The 21,737-nt window shown below is 39.8% G+C and overlaps 1 protein-coding gene across 1 annotated transcript; it reads left to right on the forward strand.

The window, feature by feature from the left end:
- Positions 1 to 347: 347 nt before the first annotated feature.
- On the forward strand, positions 348 to 21,405 carry LOC124857315 (zinc finger protein OZF-like). The gene is made up of 2 exons (XM_047348528.1): positions 348 to 664; positions 19,691 to 21,405. The coding sequence occupies exons 1-2, from the start codon at positions 520 to 522 to the stop codon at positions 21,145 to 21,147; spliced, it is 1,602 nt and encodes a 533-aa protein (XP_047204484.1). The 5' UTR covers positions 348 to 519; the 3' UTR covers positions 21,148 to 21,405.
- The last annotated feature ends 332 nt before the right edge of the window (positions 21,406 to 21,737 follow it).

A 21,737-nucleotide genomic window follows, 5' to 3' on the forward strand; every position in this document is an offset into this window, starting at 1 on the left:
CACAAAACCAAATGTATGAAAATGACTGTATTTCTGAGCTTCTATTTATGTAAAAGCTCTTAAAGTAATGGAAAATGCAAATGCTGAGAAACTTAATAGTAGTGTAGAAGAAAATGATCTAGAAGTCTGAAAATGTGAACTTGTGTAATTAAATTTATTTTACTGTCAGCTGTTTTTATTTCTTGAGTTTACATGTTTAAAGTTCCATGCCTTGTTGTGTGTATGTGATTGTACAATAAAGTAAAAAAAAAAAGATAAGCAAGCTATTTCCTTAAGTCATAAGTCTCATCACTGGGGACGAGCTTTTTACGAGCATGCGCGTCGCTTGGACGCTGACGTCATTAGAGTTCGGGGAGGTTCAGACCGACCAAAGCCGTTTAGACTCGGAGTGGTGGGGGCTGAAGACGACGCCAGCAGGGGGACACTCCTCCGTCTGAGGAAGAACAAAGTCTTGTTAACTTGGCTTCTCTGAGTTTGCTGCTCAGTAACTGAGGAACATCTGAGGAGAAGCTAACAGAGATGTGGAGACAGCAGCTCAAACGGTGGCAGAGTGCAGCAGTGGGAGACATTTCCCAAACTGCTAAAAAAGAGGAAGAAAGATTTCAGCTGCGCCACAACATCCTGGAGGCTGGTTTCAACCCCAAAGTTCTGCTGCACAGATTAGGTTTGTATGTTTTCATCTCTACTAGAGTTTAGGAACATTTTCAGGTGACGAATGGCTTACCTTCTATAAGCCCAAGTGTGCTCCATTTGTTTTTTTTATTGTTTCTCAACTTTTATTGAAAATTATAAAACATACAGAACAAAATTTTGTTCACAAGTCATCAAGAACAATAATCAACAGACAGGTCAAAAAGAAAAAGATGTCATGAACCAGTTTTTATCCATAGGGTCTTTTCAAGGAGATGCATCTGTAATGTATGATGTTACTATTTTATTGTGAAAGGCAACGAACTCTCGCTACCGGAAGTCCGTAGCCTTTCACAATAAAACAGTAACATCAAACGATTACATTCCCTTTCTTCAGTTATTTCTTAACACATTTTATGCACATATAAATGTATATGTGTGTAGAACAAGAGTCCATGTACACACAGGCCTATAATATAGTAACAGATATTTAGCTTTCTTCAAATGTATAAGAAACAATCCCAACCAAACCATTAACTAACAAGTGAAAGCCATAAAACGCCTCCTTTTAAAGAACCTCGTTGTAAACCAGTCATTCTAAACCAACCATAGCCTAGCTCTTTGTGAGAGTTATAACATAACTAGCTTTAAATCAGTTATATAATGAACTCAGTGTCCACTACCATATTTTCACTCTACGTCTCAATGGAGTTCTGACCAATCTACCCGATCTATTGTGGTAAGGCTGCGTGAACCCAGGCGGCTCAGCACCGTCCTCGCTTTGAGCTGGTGTAGAAGACTGTGTGTATGTCTCAACCTTATCAGCAGAGTCATCACAGTCCAAATCAGCAAACACTTTGCTCAGTGGAGGTCTTTCTGTCTCTTGGCCACCCATTTATTGACAGGTTTTTTTAGCTCTTGAAGAACTGAGTCAAGTGATTTTGCTTCTCTGAACATTTCCAGTTTTTCATCTGAGATGGGTAACAGTGGAATGACCCAATTGATCTGTAGCTCTTTTTTGAGGAGATCCTCTTTGTGCTCTTTAAGGTGAGCATGGCCCAGTGCATCTTCTATGTGAAGCTCTTTCCCAGGCTTGTAGGTGACACACAAGCTGTACTTTTCAAGATGCAGCTGCATCCTTTGCAGCCTCATAGGAGCTTGATGAAGCGGCTTCTTAAAGATGCTCTCCAATGGTTTGTGGTCAGTTTATACTTGGATGAGTTTGTCAAATACATACTGGTGGAATGTTTCAGATCCATACACAATGGCTAACAACTCCTTCTCTATTTGCACATATCTGCCATGACATTCTGTTGGTGCCCTTCAGCCGTACGCCACAGGTCGTTCATCTTGCAGGGTCACAGCTCCGATGACCTTAGAGCTGCCATCAACAGACAGTTTCATAGGTTTGGTGACATCATAATACTTCAGAGTGGGAGCTCCAGTGATGAGTTTCTTTAACATTTCAAAGCTTTGTTGTTGTTGATCCTCCCAATAAATTTCTGCTTCAGCCTGGAGCAGCTTTCTTAGCGGTGCAGAAACCTCAGACAGGTTTAGAATCAATTTTGCCAGATACTGCACCATTCCCATAAACCACATCAATCCTGGCTTCTCTACTGGTGTTGGCATTTACACAATGGCTCAGATCTTTTCATCATCAGGTCTCAGACCTTCTGCACTTAGTGTGTGGCCTTTATATTTGACCTCTGTCATTCTGAATTTGCATTTGCTTTTGTTGAATCTCAGGCCATTTTCTTTTGCTCTTTGTAGCGGTTTTAGAAGTCTCTGATCATGTTGGTCCAGTGTGTTACCCCAGACTAGCAGATCATCTATAATGTTGAACACACCACCCAACCCTTCGATCATCGGGGCCATGGCTCTCTGAAACACTTCACTGGCAGAAGATATGCCAAGGGGAAAGCAGTGGTTCCAGGTGTGTTAAAGGTGCACATTTTGTAGCTTTCTTCATCTAATTTTATTTGATAAAATCTCTGGTTGGCATCCAATGCAGAGAAATACTTGGCGCTGGGCATTTGTGCCACAATTTGCTCTACAGTGAGAAGGGGATCATGTTCTATTTTTATCGCTGTGTTTAGACCTTTAGGATCCATACAAATCCTTAATTATGTTGCAGTAACAACTGTCACCATGCTTCACCCACTGAGTCGGGTCTGACTGCTTTGTGATGATACCTTCTTTCTCCATCTTGTGAAGCTGTTCTATGACTCTGTCACTGATAGCAACTGGGATCTTTCTCAGGTCATGAATCACAAGTTATACCACTGGGTTCAGTTTCATGATGTGTTCCCCTGGCAAGCATCCCAGTCCTGTAAACAGATGTTGCTTGGATTATGATTATTGATTACATCTCTGGAGAGCAGCTTCTATACATCCTCCAGATCTGGCCTGCAGGTTCTCTCCGGGTATCGCAGGTATGGCTCACTTTCAAAGGTTTCAACCTGTGAAGTGGGTTTCTTTTTGCCCCCCCATTCCTCCAGGGATGGGGTAGTGGCCTGGCTGAACTCAATTGTCTCCAACCTATTTCCAACTTCTGTTAGTTCACCTCTAAGGACATCCACCGTCTGCAAAGTATCATTCAGCTCAAACTGCAGTTTAACACGCTGGTTAACTTACAACATTAACCTTCGCTGATACAACAGAGTGAGCTGTCCTAACACATCTGAGACCCGTCTGTCTTTTGGTGGGTTTTTAATGACTTGGAGCAACTCCTGAATCCTGGCTTCACATTGCTCAATGCCATAATCATTGAGACCTTTACACTCCTCTGGGGATAACAGAATCAGTGACCCAATTGCCTCTTGTGCCTGCATTCCTATGGGATCCTCTAACATACCCACATCTCCAGCTGCAGTCTGGGATGTTTCCTCCATCTTTGGCTAAAATGCACAACAACAAGCTGTTCAGCTCTGAACCACCACTAAAAGCAATTAGCAGCAACACAAACAGACTAAGTTGTTCAGTGACCAATGATTGCTAAATTAATTAGCTGCAACACAAACAGGCTAAGCTGTTCAGTGATTAAATGATAGCTAAATTAATTAGCAGCAACACAAACAGGCTAAGCTGTTCTGTGATTACCTGACTGCTAAATTAATTAGCAGCAACACAAACAGGCTAAGCTGTTCAACTAGCTGTCTGATTCATATTTGTATCTTGCAGGTATATGGGTTTGCTTAAAATGGGCACACAGGTTTGACCGTTCAAACTGTGGCTTACCCAAGTCTATGCTTTAATGGGAGTAATCAAGCAAACACACACAAAAAGGGAAAGAGGAAAGAAGAGAAACATTTTGAAATAATCCAAAGCCAAATTCAAAATAAAATTTTAAAAAAGGGAAAACGAAACTAAAACATTCAATGCTGTTCTTAGCTTCAAATAAATGTTAGTGCTCTCTAATATGGATCACTCAACTTCTAGTTAGACAACTAAGTTAGTTTTATGAGTCAGATCAAAACATGCTTCATACAATGAAACCCAGCAAAAACGCTTAAATTTTATCCAAAAGTGGTAATGAATGATCTGTAACTTCAACTTTCAATTTAAGTTATGCCTTTGATCATAGGTTGTGGAATTATCTGCTTGTGTCAATGAACAAAGTGATTCAATCAAAGTAGGAAATGCAATTCTCACTAGTGACCACCAGATGTAGGTGTTGTTCTCTACCTGACTGGGAGAACGTTGGTTACAACTGTCATTACGCCGAGCGGACACAGGGGGCAGATCAGAAACCTGTAGCAGGAATCTGGTTGCTGTGGTAACAGCTGATTGACCCTAACAGACGCTGGGGGTGGATCTGATGCTTCTTGCTTTTACAGAAATTTAATTTTAAGTGTCACACCCCGAGCTACACAACTTCCACCTTGCATCCACAAAAACACCACTGAAAGATTATTTTATCCTCTCCAGCAGAACTGAGCAAATTCTAGTTAAAATATCCTCTATATCACAAACGCTCTGTGAAAAACTCACCAAATTTCACAATAAAGCTTGTTAAATTTTACGGATATTAGAATTGTTTAATTCTGTGCAACAGTGATATGATGTGTGTCTTTTTAAGGCCCACCCAGGGATGCCAATGTTGGGATTATGATTTTTGATTCATTAATATTTATTAATAATTATAATTTAAAATCATAATAATAAAATTTTTTAATAATTTCTTAACCAAAAATCCTCATTTATGAATCGAAACCAGAGATGTCTTCTGGTGTTGTAATTGAGGCTCAACGCCTTTTGATAATTACAACCGTTAAATACTCAGTAATAATTTATAACTATTACCAGAGATGTCACTGTTTAATCAACTGTTTCTGCCAAAACGTGGGGAATTTTAACCTTATTTTGACTGACAAATCACTCTTGTACAAAATAAACACAAACGACTTCTCTTTATCTCTGTGAATATTTATTAAATCAGCAGCCTGATCACCTCGCTATTCCGATTCAATAATCTTCACCTAATCAAACATGCAAAGTTCTACACAGAAGGAAAAGAAAATATCTCACTAAACAAAATAAAACAAAACAGCAGTGAGTGTGTATGCAATCAAGCCAGCAGTTATGGGAAAGGTGATAATATGACAAAGGAATATGGTGTTGAACGGAGTTTTGGGAAGCGGCCTGCCAGAAAGTGTAGCTTAATTACAGTGAGCCATAAAACATCCCCCGCCGCTGGGGATGTTCGAGAACACAAAGGGTTATGAAACTTTTGGCGGCAACTCATAAAACATGAAGTTGAAGACAAAGGAAATGGTTGATTTTCACCATAAGGTTATTATAGCAGTCCAGTTTCACAGCGCACCTGCTCTCAGGTGTTCACATGGTAAAAGCACAATCTTGCGAAACTCGGCAGTATGGGGTAAGAACGCTGTCAAAAACAATGTGTATGTAAAGACGGAAATGTGTGCATATTAGTCAATAGTTGTGCATAAGTAAAATCCAAAAGAGGTATTGTATATTTTCTATATAAGAATACAAAATAAAATGTTACAGCTTCAAGAAATTACAAACATAAAGTTCAAGTTTACAGTTGTAGTTTATTCTTTATGAATACAATATGCTATAACAGTTTGTGAATACGATTTCTTTTCTATGAGAATACGAATTTACATCAGCGACTTGGCGTCACGTGATCTCAGGCTCAGAATATAGTGGGTGGAGTTATACAATGATGTACAGTAGGTGGCAGTATGCACCTCTGAATTTGTTGCGAACCGCCAGCAGAAGAAGAAGCAGCAGCACTAGCGCCAAATAAATGGACCAAGAGCATATATTAGCGACATTAAGACATATATAAACTTTTTAACATTACTTGGCTTGTACCGTGGTTTCTTGGTCCGTTTATTTGGCGCTAGTGCTGCTGCTTCTTCTTCTGCTGGCGTCCGCAGTTAAACTCCAAGAAAGCGGTCAATCTCTGTCCTTTGGCCTCCTTGGCGAAAGGGAAAAATATGATGTGACTGTCAGCAGTCGACTGGAACAAAACAAGGTGGCGATCCGGCTCCTTGAAACCACTGTGAGGGTTTTTTTCTTCTGTTACGTGTTAAACTCACGTCTTCAATCGGCAAAGTGAAATTTCTGGCCTTCTTATTCCAGAAACCTCTTTTATGAATTTTTCTTTTCTGTTGGCCAACGAGGTGAATAAATGAAATCCATATGGGACCTATTCTCCAGAATGAGATGCTTCAGATGTTGGTCCCGTCTCCAACGTGAAAGCAAAGTGTGGACAGTCTCATAGTCCGTTTATATGGTTCAGTGCGGCATTGGAACTGGGACGCCCCGTCTTATCAGCCACAGTGGCCCCTGGGATTTGTAGGACAAACTATCCTGCGGTACAAAATGGCCGATGACGTTGGAAAGGTATAGTGGCGTCCAGCAACGTGCAAATGGTCCAATATTCAGCAAACAAGTGGTCCAACAGATGTTGATATTCTTTTGGAAAGACATTAGTTTTTTTCTACACTGTAGAGTCTTTTCACCATCTTTAACTTTGTGCAAGTCGCTCTGCCAAGTATAGGAGAAGCAACCTTCTGTATTATTTCAAACTCAATTCTGTGTTTTTGACCCTTGTAAGTACGTCAGGGACGTTCTGGGCACCATCTTGTGGCCATCGTATACGACCAACTTGCAGTGAGATGCATAAATCTTTCTGCCCACTTCCAATTCCTGCAATGTTTTGGCCAAAATTACTCTACAGTCATCCCCTGTGTCAAGCCAAAATTCCTCTTTCTTCTTGTTTTAGTCAGTTCTTCAGACCACTTATCAGTATCACTCTGTGATTTTTCAACAGCTTCAAAGCTCTTCATTTTAATACAGCCAATAAATATGTCTTCCTAACTTTCCTGACTTTGTTCAACAGCGTGCAACTTTTGTGTTTTTTTTTTTCTGCTAGCTCGTTTGACACATCTTTGCAAAATGATTTTTCTTTTAACATTTTCTACATCTTTGTCTGCAGGCTGGACACTTTTTCAGCTCATGTTTATAACCACATCTGTCACAGTCTATTCTCACTGGCCACTTCGTTTGAATATCCATGTTTTTTTTTTGCTCTTGTGCTGATTTTCTGCACCTCTACTTCATGCAGGACTTTCATTTGTGTAGAGGTCAGTTCACTGGCTCAGCACACATCAAGCGCGTTGGTCAGGGTGAGACCTGCCTCTTTGAGCAATCTGGCTCTAACTTGATCATTACTTTTACAACAGACAATCCTTTCACGTTTTAGTGAATCACACAGGTCTCCGAATTCACATCCATTCACTTTGTTCTTTAGATCATAGGTGTCTATTGTTTCTGATGGTCCTTGCAGTCGTGTGAAAAACATGTGACTGATGTATGGCAGATTTTTTCTGGACTTACAGTAATCTTTAAATTTCTGCTTCAATGGGGCTGTTTTGTGCTTGTCATCATTTGTCAACTATTTTATAAACTATAAAAGGTGTTTAATTGGAGATGTTTTCACAGAATTTGAACCAGGCGAAGCTAAAACTATGCCACTTGAGGAGTTCTGTGTAGAACATATTTATAGGCAAAGAAGGTTTTTTATCTGCAAAATGCAAAATTTTTATCTTTTTTGTACAATTTTGTCCTAATTATTGCTCTGAGTGGGTTGTTCTTTCAGCAAGTGACATGTTTAGAGGCTGTATACTCCTGGTAACTATTATTCAATTACTGAATTAGTTGACGAGCTCTTTCAGAGGCGGGAGTTGAATACATCCCTGGCCGAGGGCTCTGCCAGACGATCCCAGCAGACCCTCACTATGCGCTTGGGCCTGCCAAGTCTGTCCAGCTTTCTCCTCTTCCAGCGGATCCAACTCACCACCAGGTGGTGATCAGTGGACAGCTCAGTCCCTCTCTTCACCCGAGTGTCCAAAACATGCGGCCGAAGGTCTGACAACACGGCAACAAAGTCGATCATCGACCTCCTGCCTAGGGTGTCCTGGTGCCAAGTGCACTGATGGACACCATTATGCTTGAACATCGGTTTACCTGGTTTTATTTAACCAGGTAAATCCTCATTCAGATTAAACTCTTTACCAAAAGTTACTTAGAAATCTGTGATTACTGAACGGTTTATATCACTATGGTATAAATTGGAAAAACAGCTATGAGTCATATTAATAAAGGTTATTCCTAACACTGTTTTGTCAAAAATATGCAAAGTGGACTATGAAAATCACACATTTAATGGACAGAAGCATATGCTTTCCTTTTGACGGCTGTAGGGTGCAAGGCCAGCCTGCCTTACATGTTCTGAATCAGTTGGACGTATAAAAAGTGGAAATCTAAAGAGACATTATTAAACCAAACATCAGAAAGCTGAACCAAAGCTATTCGCCTGGGTCTGACTGTAGGACATGGAGAATAAATTAACTGAGGGGACAGCATGAGTGAGCTACATGGCTGATAATGGTCTCTTACAGCACAACAGCGAGCATACGAGTGTTCACTGTGAGTACCGTGGATTTTAGGAAAACACAACAAGCCTTTCACTGATGGGGAAATGATCAAAGAGTGCATGGAAGCTGTGGTAGAAACCCTTTTAGATAGAAAAGAAAGACAACTACTTAAGGAAAAGGTTCCGCAAATTACCCTGCCTGCCACAAGCACCAGGAGAACAGAACTATTATAAGATGTACTGACCCAGCTTGACTGGCCCATTTAAAGTGCGTTTAGTATTGGTACTTAAATTGGATTGCACTTTTCTTTTCAGCAGATGATTTCATGGGCCTATGAATAATTGATCAGCAGGTAAAAAACAAAAACTCTAGTGTTGATTAAACATTAAATAAAAATGAAAGAAAATATTTCTGTCAGTTCATTTTTAAAATGTTCGGACCCCAAAGTGTTTTGATGATGGAGGTCGTGGAGTTCCTGCTATTTCAGTTCCCTGATCTACAACTTTATTTGTGTTATTTTAAAAAGTCTTAGTTATAACTCGCTAAAATACAATAAATTATTTAGTTTTCACTGTTCAATAGAAAGTTACTCAGCTCTTCATCTGTTTTGAGCCCTTGTAGACCCTCCATCTTTTAACAGCATCTCCACTGTAAATTCCACTCAAATGTTGTAAATAGCCCCTTTTCTGTTGCTTGTAGAAACCCCAAGCTTTACAAAGTCCAGGTCGATACAAATTAACCCGGTTAAATTAACGTTCCCGCTGCTTTACTTTTAATGGGTAAATGGTCCCACTCTGAAGATGGTCTTTTCAGCTTTACCCGGGAATTTTTAAAAGGGTGGGGTTATGTGCAGCGAGGCATGTCACCAGCAGCTGCACGAATGAAACAGGTAAGTATAAACATTAATCTTTTTATACCATATATATGTCACAAAAGTAGTTTTAAGATGTTTTTAAGCCAAAGAGTAGACCTCAGAACTTCATCTGTGCAGTCAGTTCATCAAGAATGAGCCTACATTGAAATGTTTTTTAAGAGTTTTTGGAGCAGCAGAGCTCCGCTTACAGGCTGCTCTGGCTGCTAAAATAGGCTAAGCTAACCGGGCGGCTGGACTGGGACTTCCCCACTAACCTCTGCCTGATCTCGGCCCAGCACTCTGGGATTTTCTGCTTCCCGTTATCTCTTTGTGGCAGCTGAAAGTAAATATCAAGCGTTCAGCAGGTATGTGGTGAATAACCACAAGTACCAGATGACAAAACGGGATATTTTTTGATTGAAATTTGAGACACAGTTCTTTTTTTTAATCCAGTACAGATGATCAGAGCACTTTAAGTATTACATGTATTTAAAAAATACACATTTCCCTAAGATTGTCTTTTCATGTAAACCTAACTTAGTAGAGTCTGAACTCTTTAATATTTTAAAGTTTTCATAGTTTTATGCAGACAGCTCTGCAGTAAGGGGGGGACAACAGTTCCAGGTTTGGATGCAGTTTCCCAGAAACGTCATCCTCGTGTCCTGCCATCCTCTGCTCCACTCTTTACACATCTTCTACTTTATATAAATATTTGTTTATGATTAAATAGTCGAGGTATCAATTCCCTGTACTTCTGGACTGATTAACAGTTTTTTATAATACAATTTTTACTAAAAACATTTCCTGTAGAAATCTAATGAGTTTTCCTTATGATGATAATAATAAAAGAAAAACAAGTGTGTTAATCAGTGTTTATTGTAAATGAATTATGCAGTTGTAAAGCAACAACTGGCCTAAGGCAGGCTGGTAAAAACATTAATGTAAGATAATGATTTTTTACTTTTCCTGCTAATGGATCCAGTGCAACTTAAGGAATAGTGGAATGAATTAATCAACTGTTTAACTCTAAAGCTGCCCATCATCTATTATTTATCAGTTGAAACATAAAAGTATGTATTGGCTAATAGTCTTTTAAACTGAATAAATGAGTAATGCCATCTGCTGTAATGAAGGTGTATTGCAGTTTTCTTAGGCTGATTTAAATAAATGTTCCTGGCCTCTCTAGGCAATGGAAATAGAAGGTATGCAGTCCCCTATGATGACTGACAGATTTATCTGCCCTTAAACCCTATTAATAGTTGTTGCTCCATCCACCCTCTGTTAAAATGTCTTGATGACATTAAGGCTTGGATGGTTTCAATATTTTTAAGCTTTAATCATAAAACTGAAGTCCTTGTGTTCAGCCCTAGCTCTACTGCTGGCTCTATTCCTGTGAGCCTTGGCACTCATGAGCTGTATTTCAAGCAGTATGTTACAAATCTGGGATGATTTTGGACAAGTTTAAGTTTAAAAAGTAGTTGACAAATGTTTCAGGGGGGAGTTTTGATGATGGCTACGATGACCACTTGAAGGGATAAAATAGTAATGAATCAAAGTAAGATAGCCAACTTTACAGTGTTACATTGCAATGTTTAATTTGGTTTCTTGTTCAACCACTAAATGGCAACACAACACATGAATTTTACATACTGTACAATATTTTTGTACAGCTAACAAGTACAATTTTCAGATACAATAAATTTGGTTCCACAATAGAACAGTTACACTGTTGCCATAAACAGATACAATTGTTATCTACTATTTCAGCCTAGAAATCACTGTTGGCACAGTCTGCAATATATAGCCATCATGGATACCATAGCGATAATCAAATCAGATTATACTAAAACTGTAATTATTTAAATCTTTCCAGAACATATTCTGTATAAATTTGGCTGAAAATATTAAATCAACTATTTACAGTTCAACATTTGGAGAGAACAACATAACACAACTCACTATTAATAACACACTCAATCATCACTTGTACAGAGATTTTGATCTCCTTTTAAATCAGCCAAACTGATCAATACCCTTTTCGTTAAAATCGGGCATGTTTTTGACAAGTGCTCTCTCCGTGGAAAACATGGCCAATGCATTCAAACGTTCCTGTCCCATTGTACTTCTCAGGAAGGTCTTGATTCTTTTTAAGGTGGAGAAACACCTCTCAGCCTCAGCTGTGGTCATTGGAGTGGTTATAAGGATGTTTAACAGCAACACAGTCTCAGAAGGTTTCCTGGAGATTGTAGCCCTGTAGAACCTGGTACAGAGCCAGTGCACTGCAGCAACCCTTGAATTCTGGACTTTCATAGATGAGAGAAAGCTCAGTCCTGAGCTTCTCCTTGTGTAGCTTGGGGTATGCTCTCACAGTGGTATTCAGAGCCTCTTCAGGGAATGTTTTCTGATTTTATTTGCATGGTCGATGTCCATATGCATCTTTGATGCTTTGTGTTTCTTCATCTTTTCTGAAAGATGATGCATATCAGTGACAGCTGTCTTTTTCCAGGCAGTCTTCTTGTTGGCATCAGGGAGAATTAGGACACAGGGATAGCAGAACAGGGCATTTGCCTCTTCACACCCTGCTAGCTATCTATTCTGCTCGTACCAGCTCCTGGAAAATCTGTGCCTGGATGTTTTCCCTGCTTTCGTTGACACCTGCTTGATATTTAAATTTGGTCTTGGTGGTCCCAAGTCTTTAACAGGCAATTTATCAAACTCCCTCTGACGACTGAACAGTAATTCTGTCAAGGAGACGATGCAGTTGCCATGTCGAACTTTGCTCTGCTGACGTGTGTGCATGCTGTACGTATCGATCACGCAAGCGACATTGCATGTGATGCGTTTACGTTGGGGCAAGCCTTCCCAGAACCCATAGAAATGAATTGCTGTGTCCAAAATTTGACAAAAGAATTGTGTATGGGAGCACCTGGGGAAATTTCAAACTCCACTGAAATCGCCCCTAGGGGGCAGGGGTTCTGGTTGGAAGTGGCAGTCAGGCTGCTGATTGGACAATATTATTAAGACTTAGAACAGCAAAATAAACTCCTTCCTCTCTCTCTTTTTCATGTGGCTTAGGGAGGGCGGTGCACTATTACCCACTATGGACCAGCCGCCGCTGATAAGCAGATTAACTCTGTTGTGAAGAAAATAATTTTTCAAGTAGGGCAGATAGTTAAACTTAAGTCAGTCTTAACCAGACCTGACCTTGAGAAAATAGTCCATGCCTTCCTTACAACTTGACTATATTACTAAAATGCACTTTATGTTTAGGTCAGCCAGGTCTTGCTTTTACATCTCCAGCTTGTCCTCTTAACAGAAATTCGTAGGTTTGAACAGATTTCACCGGTTTTATTCTCCCTGTACTGGCTCCCTGTGGGTCACAGAATAGATTTTTACAATCTTCTATTGACCTATACATGCCTCAATGGCCTTCTACCCTCATATCTTTTCAACCTACTTCAACCATACGTTCCTTCTTGGGCACTGAGATCATCTGATCAGCTGCTTTTGTTTGTCCTGGAAACTAGTGTGACTTTCCCTTCTCTTTAAACATAGGGAGGATTTCTCTTTAATATTGTCTTACATGTTATGTTTTTTTTTAACAAGGTGCACCTGAAGTGTCAGCACACAGGATCGCTAGAGCCCAGCGCCTCCTATCTATAAAAGAGCTGCACTTCCGTGTGTGAGAGGTGGGGTCCCTGCACCACACTGCTTGTGCCACCTGGTCCACGCTGCAGCCATGTCTGCCCCTGTGGGCCGCAATATCACCTACCTTTTATTATTTGATTTTTGCAACTTCAGCACTGCTCAACATTTTATAGAGTTCATTCATGGCACACATCCACCTGCACCTACATTAGCATTTAACAGGAAGAAACCTCCAGCAGAACAAGAGCCAGGCTCAGTGTGAGCGGCCATCTGCCACAATCGACTGGGAGTCAGAGAGAAAAGAGCAGGGACACAAAAAGAACACAGAAGCACTAATTCAGCAATACTTTCTATGTGAAAGAAAAGTAAAACGTTAATGGGAGCAGTAGCTCCTTCAGTGGGTTCATCTAAGAGAGAAAGACAGCTAAGCAGTTAAACTGTCTAAATCTAAGTCTGACAGTATGATAGAAAGCGCACTTAGTCACAGTAAAAGGTCAGCCAGTAGCTATGTCTAGGAGAGACAGGGGTAAACATCTGTATCATCTGTTGAGGGAGAACATTAAGTTGTTGGCGGCAGCAGCTCGGCTGAGAAAAAACAGAGAGAGAACATACAATTAAAAGCTGAAATAACAGCAAATTGGAGAGTAGTATGAGAATGTTGCAGAGTGAGTGAAAGAGGTCAATATGTCCTCCAGCAGTCTAAATCTATAGCACCATAACTACAGAGCATGGATAACCTAAGCCATTCTAAGTATAAGCTTTATCAAAAAAGAAAGTTTTAAGCCTAGCCTTAAAAGTAGACAGGGTGTCTGCCTCACGGACTAAAACTGGGAGCTGGTTCCACAGTAGAGGAGCCTGATGACTAAAGGATCTGCCTCCCATTCTACTTCTAGAGACTGTAGGAACCACCAGTAAACTTGCAGTCTGAGAACAAAGTGCCCTGTTAGGAACGTATGGACCAATCAGATCTCTGATGTATGATGGAGCTAGATCATTAAGGGGTTTATATGTGAGAAGGAGAATTTTAAACTCTATTCTGGATTTAACAGGGAGCCAATGAAGGGAAGCTAAGATAGGAAAAATATGATCTCTCTTTTTAATTATCATCAGAACTCTTGCTGCAGCATTTTGAGTCAGCTGAAGGCTTTTAACTGCATTTTGTGGACATCCTGATAGTAAAGAATTACAATAGTCCAGCCTTGAAGTAACAAATGCATGGACTAGTTTTTCAGCGTCACTCCTGGATACTTCTAGGATATTTCTAATTTTGGCAATATTCTGGAGCTGAAATAAGGAAATCCTAGAAACTTGTTTATTATGGGATTTAAATGACATGTCCTGGTCAAACATAACACTTTTTATTTTACTTTATTACTTGAGGTAAATTTAATGCTGTCCACATTAAATGACTGACTAAGCAGTTTCAATTTTCTATAAAGACAACTTCTGCCCTGTCTGATTTTAGAAGCAGAAAATTTAAAGTCATCCAAGTTGTTATGTTTTTATAATCTAACTGGTTGGATTCATCAAGATTTATGGATACATAAAGCTGTGTATCATCTGCATAACAGGGGAAATATATCTCATGTTGCCTGTGTGATGGAAATTCTTGCAGTAAGTGTTCCAAAGTGTATGACCTTTTTTATCTCACTCCTCAGAACATCTGTGTTAGAGGAAGAAGCTGTAAAAGCCATTATCAGAAGTTTAATGGTTAAGACCCATCTTTTAGGGCGATGTCAGGAAGGGCAGTTAGGTCTGTTCCTAGATAACCTTGTCACCTTTGAACTCAAGAAGGGTCTGGGCCATAAAACACTTACTCTTTGAAGTTGAGATAACACTGTCATGTTGGTATACATACTGTCTGTAAATGGTGTCCGGGGCTCTGCTTAACTGACTTGCTCGGTGGCAGAGTCATTTAAATGCTTAATGCCTTTGGATAAAACTTATAAAGACAAAGTCCGGATTTTCTCTTCTTGTGAGTCAACTTCCCTCCACTTTGATAAGAAAATTCCACAACACCTGATATTATTACCTATTGGAAGCATATATATAGTAATGAGAACTGGCCCAAGCCCAAGTACTGAACCCTGTGGTACTCCACATGTAACCCTGGAGTTTAAAGATATTTTATAATTTACATAAACAAACTGGAATTTGTCAGACAAATAAGATTTAAACCATCCTAGCGCTCTTTCCCTGATCTCTACAGCATGTTCCAGCCTTTCTTAGAGAATATTCGATCGACTGCATCAAATGCAGCACTGAGAACTAACAAAACCAGTACAAACACAAGTCCATTATCTGAGGCTAGGAGAATATCATTAGTGACTTTCAGCAGAGCTGTTTCAGTGCTATGATGAGCTGACTGAATGAATCCTGACTGAAACTCTTCAAACAGGTCATTGCTGTGTAAATGCTCACACTTGATTAGCTACTATTATCTCAAGAATGTTTAGATAATAACAGAAGATTGGACATAGGTATTTAATTTAGTCAATCATTTTGGTCAAGTGAAGGTTTCTTAAGTAAAGGTTTAAGTACAGCTACCTTAAAGCTTGTGGTACATATCCATTTACGAATGATAGATTAATCCTATCTAAAATGGGTCTGGTAATAAAAATAATTGTTTGGGATTGGGTCTAACATACAAGTTGAAGGTTTAGATGTAGCTAATATTTTTGATAACTCAGGAAGCTCCACTTGACCAAAGCGGTTCTACAGTTACTTCCAATGCTGTCTCACTTTACTGAGGATGAAGTGATCATGTTCGTCAGGATGCCAAATCAAATAAAGTCATTACTGCTGAGAGCTGAGGGAATGGATAGCTCAATAGAGCTATGACCCTGTGTACATTTAGCAACTCTACTAAAAGGAAACCTTGGATTATTCTTATTCTCTTCTATTAATGATGAGAAATAAGCTGTTCTAGGTTGCCGTAGTGTCTTTTTATACAACATTAGACTATTTTTCCACATTAAGTAGGAATCCTCTAGGTGTGTAGAGCCCCATTTTCTCTCTAAAGTTCTAACATTGTGCTTTGACGTACACAGCTCTGAATTAAATCAGGGAGCCTGCTTCCGTTGAATAATTACCTTCTTTTTCAATGGGGTTACATGTCTAATGCACCACATAATGAAGAGGTAACACTATGAACAAGAAAATCAATTTGTGAAATGGAAGAAACACAGTTATTGCCCTCCACTGTGTTTTTCTGTGATAACGGGGAAATTAAAAATGGAACAGATTCTTTAAAGGTTGTCACAGCATTGTCTGATAATGATTCACTATAATGAAATCTTCTTTCAGGTGTGTAGTGCTCAGTTAAATTAAACACAAAGGTTTTTAAAAAGTGGTCAGACAGGACAAGGTTATGAGAAAATACTGTTATTTCTTTACACTCAATGCCATATGTCAGCACAAGGTCCAGAGAATGAAGAAAAAGGTGGGTATGTTTGCGGATGTTTTGAGCAAAGCCGATTGAATCTAAGATAGAATTAAGGGCTGTATTAAGGCTATTACTTTCAGTGTCAACATGAATGTTAAAATCCCCCACTATAATGACCTTATCTGTATTCAACACTAAATCAGATAAAAGGTCTGAAAACTGATCTAAAAGTTAATAAGGGCCTGGTGGACGATACAAAACACCAAACAGATGTGGTGTTATTGCTTTGCATTTTGGATGAGCAAAACCAAGGGTTAAATATTCAAAAGACTTGTAGCTATTAATTGGTCTGGGACTGATCAATAAATCTGACTGAAAGATAGTTGCTACTCCTTCTCTTTGCCCAGTATTTCGAGGAATGTGGATTATTTAACTAATTAGGAGTTGACTCATTTATACTAACATAATCCTCTTGCTGCCACCAGGTTTCTGTGAGACAGAATAAATCAATCAGATTGTCCCAAGTCAAGTCATTAACAAAGTTTTTTTTGGCCAATGTCTTAATAAATTCGCCCAGATTCCTAGAATGAAGAGCTGCTACATCCAAAGTGGGATGGATGCCGTCTCTCCGGTTCAGACCAGGTTTTCCCCAAAATGTTTGCCAGTTTTTAATGTAGCCCTACAGGGGTTGGACAATGAAACTGAAACATCTGGTTTTAGACCACAATAATTTATTAGTATGGTGTAGGGCCTCCTTTTGCGGCCAATACAGCGTCAATTCGTCTTCGGAATGACATATTCAAGTCCTGCACAGTGGTCAGAGGGATTTTAAGCCATTCTTCTTGCAGGATAGTGGCCAGGTCACTACGTGATACTGTTGGAGGAAAACGTTTCCTGATTCGCTCCTCCAAAACACCCCGAAGTGGCTCAATAATATTTAGATCTGGTGACTGTGCAGGCCATGGGAGATGTTCAACTTCACTTTCATGTTCATCAAACCAATCTTTCACCAGTCTTGCTGTGTGTATTGGTGCTTTGTCATCCTGATACACGGCACCGCCTTCAGGATACAATGTTTGAACCATTGGATGCACATGGTCCTCAAGAATGGTTTGGTAGTCCTTGGCAGTGACGCGCCCATCTAGCACAAGTATTGGACCAAGGGAATGCCATGATATGGCAGCCCAAACTATCACTGATCCACCCCCATGCTTCACTCTGGGCATGCAACAGTCTGGGTGGTACGCTTCTTTGGGACTTCTCCACACCGGAACTCTCCCAGATGTGGGGAAAACAGTAAAGGTGGACTCATCAGAGAACAATATGTGTTTCACATTGTCCACAGCTCCTTGCACCATTGAAACCGACGTTTGGCATTGGCATGATTGACCAAAGGTTTGGCTATAGCAGCCTGGCCGTGTATATTGACCCTGTGGAGCTCCCGATGGACAGTTCTGGTGGAAACAGGAGAGTTGAGGTGCACATTTAATTCTGCCGTGATTTGGGCAGCCGTGGTTTTATGTTTTCTGGATCCAATCCGGGTTAGCACCCGAACATCCCTTTCAGACAGCTTCCTCTTGCAGTTAATTCTGTTGGATGTGGTTCGTCCTTCTTGGTGGTATGCTGACATTACCCTGGATACCGTGGCTCTTGATACATCACAAAGAATTGCTGTCTTGGTCACAGATGCGCCAGCAAGACGTGCACCAACAATTTGTCCTCTTTTGAACACTGGTATGTCACCCATAATGTTGTGTGTATTTCAATATTTTGAGCAAAACTGTGCTCTTACCCTGCTAATTGAACCTTCACACTCTGCTCTTACTGGTGCAATGTTCAATCAATGAAGACTGGCTACCAGGTGGATCCAATTTAGCCATGAAACCTCCCACACTAAAATGACAGGTGTTTCAGTTTCATTGTCCAACCCCTGTATTTGTTTTCAGGACACCACCTAGACAGCCAGCGGTTGAATGACAGCATACGGATAAACATGTCATCACTGGTCAGATCAGGGAGGGGACCAGAGAAAATTAGGGAGTCCAACATTGTTTGGACTTCATGCTTGATTTTCAGTAGGACTGTGCAATATGCCAATACTTGACCTTGAATAAGGGAAGTGTGTCCCACAGATGTTTAGATACCTGGGTTCTTTTCTGACCTCTGAGATGAGTTGTTATGGAGTAATTTTGGTAGACCAGCCACTCCTGGGACCTTTGTGGAAAAAAGAAACACCTTTTCCACCAGCATTATAGAGCAGTTAGTACTTTTCTCTAAGAGAAGACACAACAAAGCTGAGAGACGAGGACACAGCACAGTTCGTGTCAAGGCAACAGCTATCTGTTATAAGGGGAGGCAGCAGCCAGATCATAAAGGCATAAAGGCTGTTTGTTTTTTATCCCTTGAACTGAAACTTCTTAAATTTCGCTGAGGTTGTTGCTTTTTATGTTCTCTGTTAAAATCAAACATGTTGCATTCAAAGATGGCATTAGTAAAGTAAACAACCATTCTGTTCAGTTATTTCTCCTGCATATTTTTCCAGGATAATTATCTGCAGCAGGGATTCAGTTTTACCCCGTGTCTGGTCAAATCAACGACTGGTTGTATATCGGTATGAAGTAACTTTAATGCTTCAAAAACCATGTATTCAGAAAAGTGTAGTACAACTTAGCGTCTTGGTTTGTGATCGACAATGCGGCTCAGCTTGGCATAAATATCTGATCATTTCACTCTCCTGTTCTGCCAGTATTTATACCCTCCTTGGTCTCTCATCTAATGCCAGATTGTGTGTTTGCCTTGCCACAACATCCTAGCAGTTTTCATGATCTAGTTATCGTGTATGACCCAGTTTCCACTGCTGCAGCCATGATCCTTCCTAAAGCTTTGCCGGAACAAGCTTTTCTCATATGCTGTTTGAACCTGACCCATTGCTTGTTTTCTCGTACCTCCTTGTCTTTGATTTTTTTCCTCTCCACTGTCTCTACATGCTCATCTAGGAGAAGCAAATGCTGCTAGTCAGTGACTCCATGTATCATAAAATCTTTATATAGGCCATCATTTAATCTTAAGCAGCTGATATTTATTTGCACATAGAAAGGCAATTTGTGAATAATGCAACAAAAAAGGAAATTTGAAAAAACTGTAGTTAAATAAAATAAATATTACCACAGCACCTAAATATCTTTATTAAAAAGCCACTTAGTCCAGGTTGAAGTCAAAATACTTTCTAATAAGCATGATGTGTTTCAATGTTTCCTGCAGATGTTAAGCAGATGCTGATGGTTAAAGAAAAAGCTGCTGTAAACCACAGAGTTTGTGCTGACCTACATGACCCAAAGCCCCTCCACATAAAGAAGGAACAGGAGGAAGTCTGCACCAGTCTGGAGGAAGAGCAGCTTAATGGGGAGGAGATTGATGCCATCAGCTTTCCAGTCACTGCTACTCCAGTAAAGAGTGTGGATGATAAACAGTCCCCTCTGCTGTTACAGCTTCATCAAGACCAAATTAGAGGCAGAGAGCTTGAAGAGGAGAACTATGGAGAAGAATCCATCTGGGTACGAGATCACGAAGATGGTTCCATTTCCTCAGAGGTTAAAGTCACTGAGAAGGAAGAAGAGGATGATGAATCTGGACTGAAAACTAAGGACATGGACAATGACTGGAAGGAGAGCAGAGATCCTGAGTTAGATGGAAACATTGTTAACAAACCTTTTAGCTCCTCTGACTTTGCTGGACAGCATGTTCACAGTCACTCTATTCAGAAACACATGACAGATTTAGAAATAGGTTCTTCAAGCTCTTTGGATAATAAATGTTTTACGGAGAATAAAAAGGTGGGCTCAATAAAGAAAGTCCAGGCTGGAGAGAAGTTGAGCTGTAAAGAGTGTAGTAAAACATTTATTGGAAAATATGCTTTAAACACACACATGAGAGTCCACACAGGAGAGAAACCTTTCTGTTGTGATCTTTGTGGACAAAGATTTAGCTTGAAACATCACTTAAGCACACACATGAGAATCCACACTGGACAGAAACCTTTCTGTTGTGATCTTTGTGGACAAAGATTTACCCATAAAGTTAGTTTAAACACACACATGAGAATCCACTTGGGACAGAAACCTTTCTGTTGTGATGATTGTGGACAAAGATTTACCCAAAGAGCAAATTTAAGCACACACATGAGAGTCCACACAGGAGAAAAACCTTTCTGTTGTGATCTTTGTGGACATAGATTTACCCTTAAAGCCAATTTAAACACACACATGAGAATCCACACGGGACAGAAACCTTTCTGTTGTGATGATTGTGGACAAAGATTTACCCAAAAATTTAGTTTAAACACACACATGAGAATCCACACGGGACAGAAACCTTTCTGTTGTGATGATTGTGGACAAAGATTTACCCAAAAAATTAGTTTAAACATACACATGAGAATCCACACGGGACAGAAACCTTTCTGTTGTGATGATTGTGGACAAAGATTTACCCAAAGAGCAAATTTAAGCACACACATGAGAATCCACATGGGACAGAAACCTTTCTGTTGTGATGTTTGTGGAAGGAGATTTACCCATAAACCAACGTTAAACACACACATGAGAATCCACACGGGACAGAAACCTTTCTGTTGTGATGTTTGTGGACAAAAATTTACCCATAAAGCAAGTTTAAATGCACATATGAGAATCCACACGGGACAGAAACCTTTGTTGTGATGTTGGTGGACAAAGATTTTCAGAAAAGAACATTTAAATACACACAGGAGAGTCCACGCTGGAGGTAATCTATGAATTCTGGTGGCTAATCTATGAATAATAAAACTGCACAGCTGCAGTTTGCTTTGATATATTTGTGCATTTTCGTTAAAGGCAACAGTCTTCAATTGTTGGTTTCAGGATTTCTGTAGAAGCTGATTTTTGTATTTTAATCTTTAAAAGTTATTTAAATTGCAGATTAGTCGTATAACAGGTTGTTTCTTTTCCACTCGTGTCTGTCCACTGTATTTAATCTATTGTTCAGATTGAGCTTTATCACAGGTGTGTTTTCTGTACATGTGAACGCTTTGGTTTCTAATACACAATCAGAGGACCTTGGAGTCATTGAGTCGACCATGAACTCCTCCAAATACCAGAGTATCTTTGAGTCAAGATAAAGTCAGCTGTAACTTGGACCAAAGTGAGTTATCAAGAGGACGATGATCCCAGACACAGAAGCAAATCTACAATAGATCAGCTAAAAAAACCAATAAATCAAGTCGCTGCAGTGGCCTAGTTAAAACCCAGACCAAATCAGATTGAAATACTAG

This window comes from Girardinichthys multiradiatus, chromosome 20 (assembly GCF_021462225.1).
Source record: "Girardinichthys multiradiatus isolate DD_20200921_A chromosome 20, DD_fGirMul_XY1, whole genome shotgun sequence".
Lineage (NCBI taxonomy): Eukaryota > Metazoa > Chordata > Actinopteri > Cyprinodontiformes > Goodeidae > Girardinichthys > Girardinichthys multiradiatus.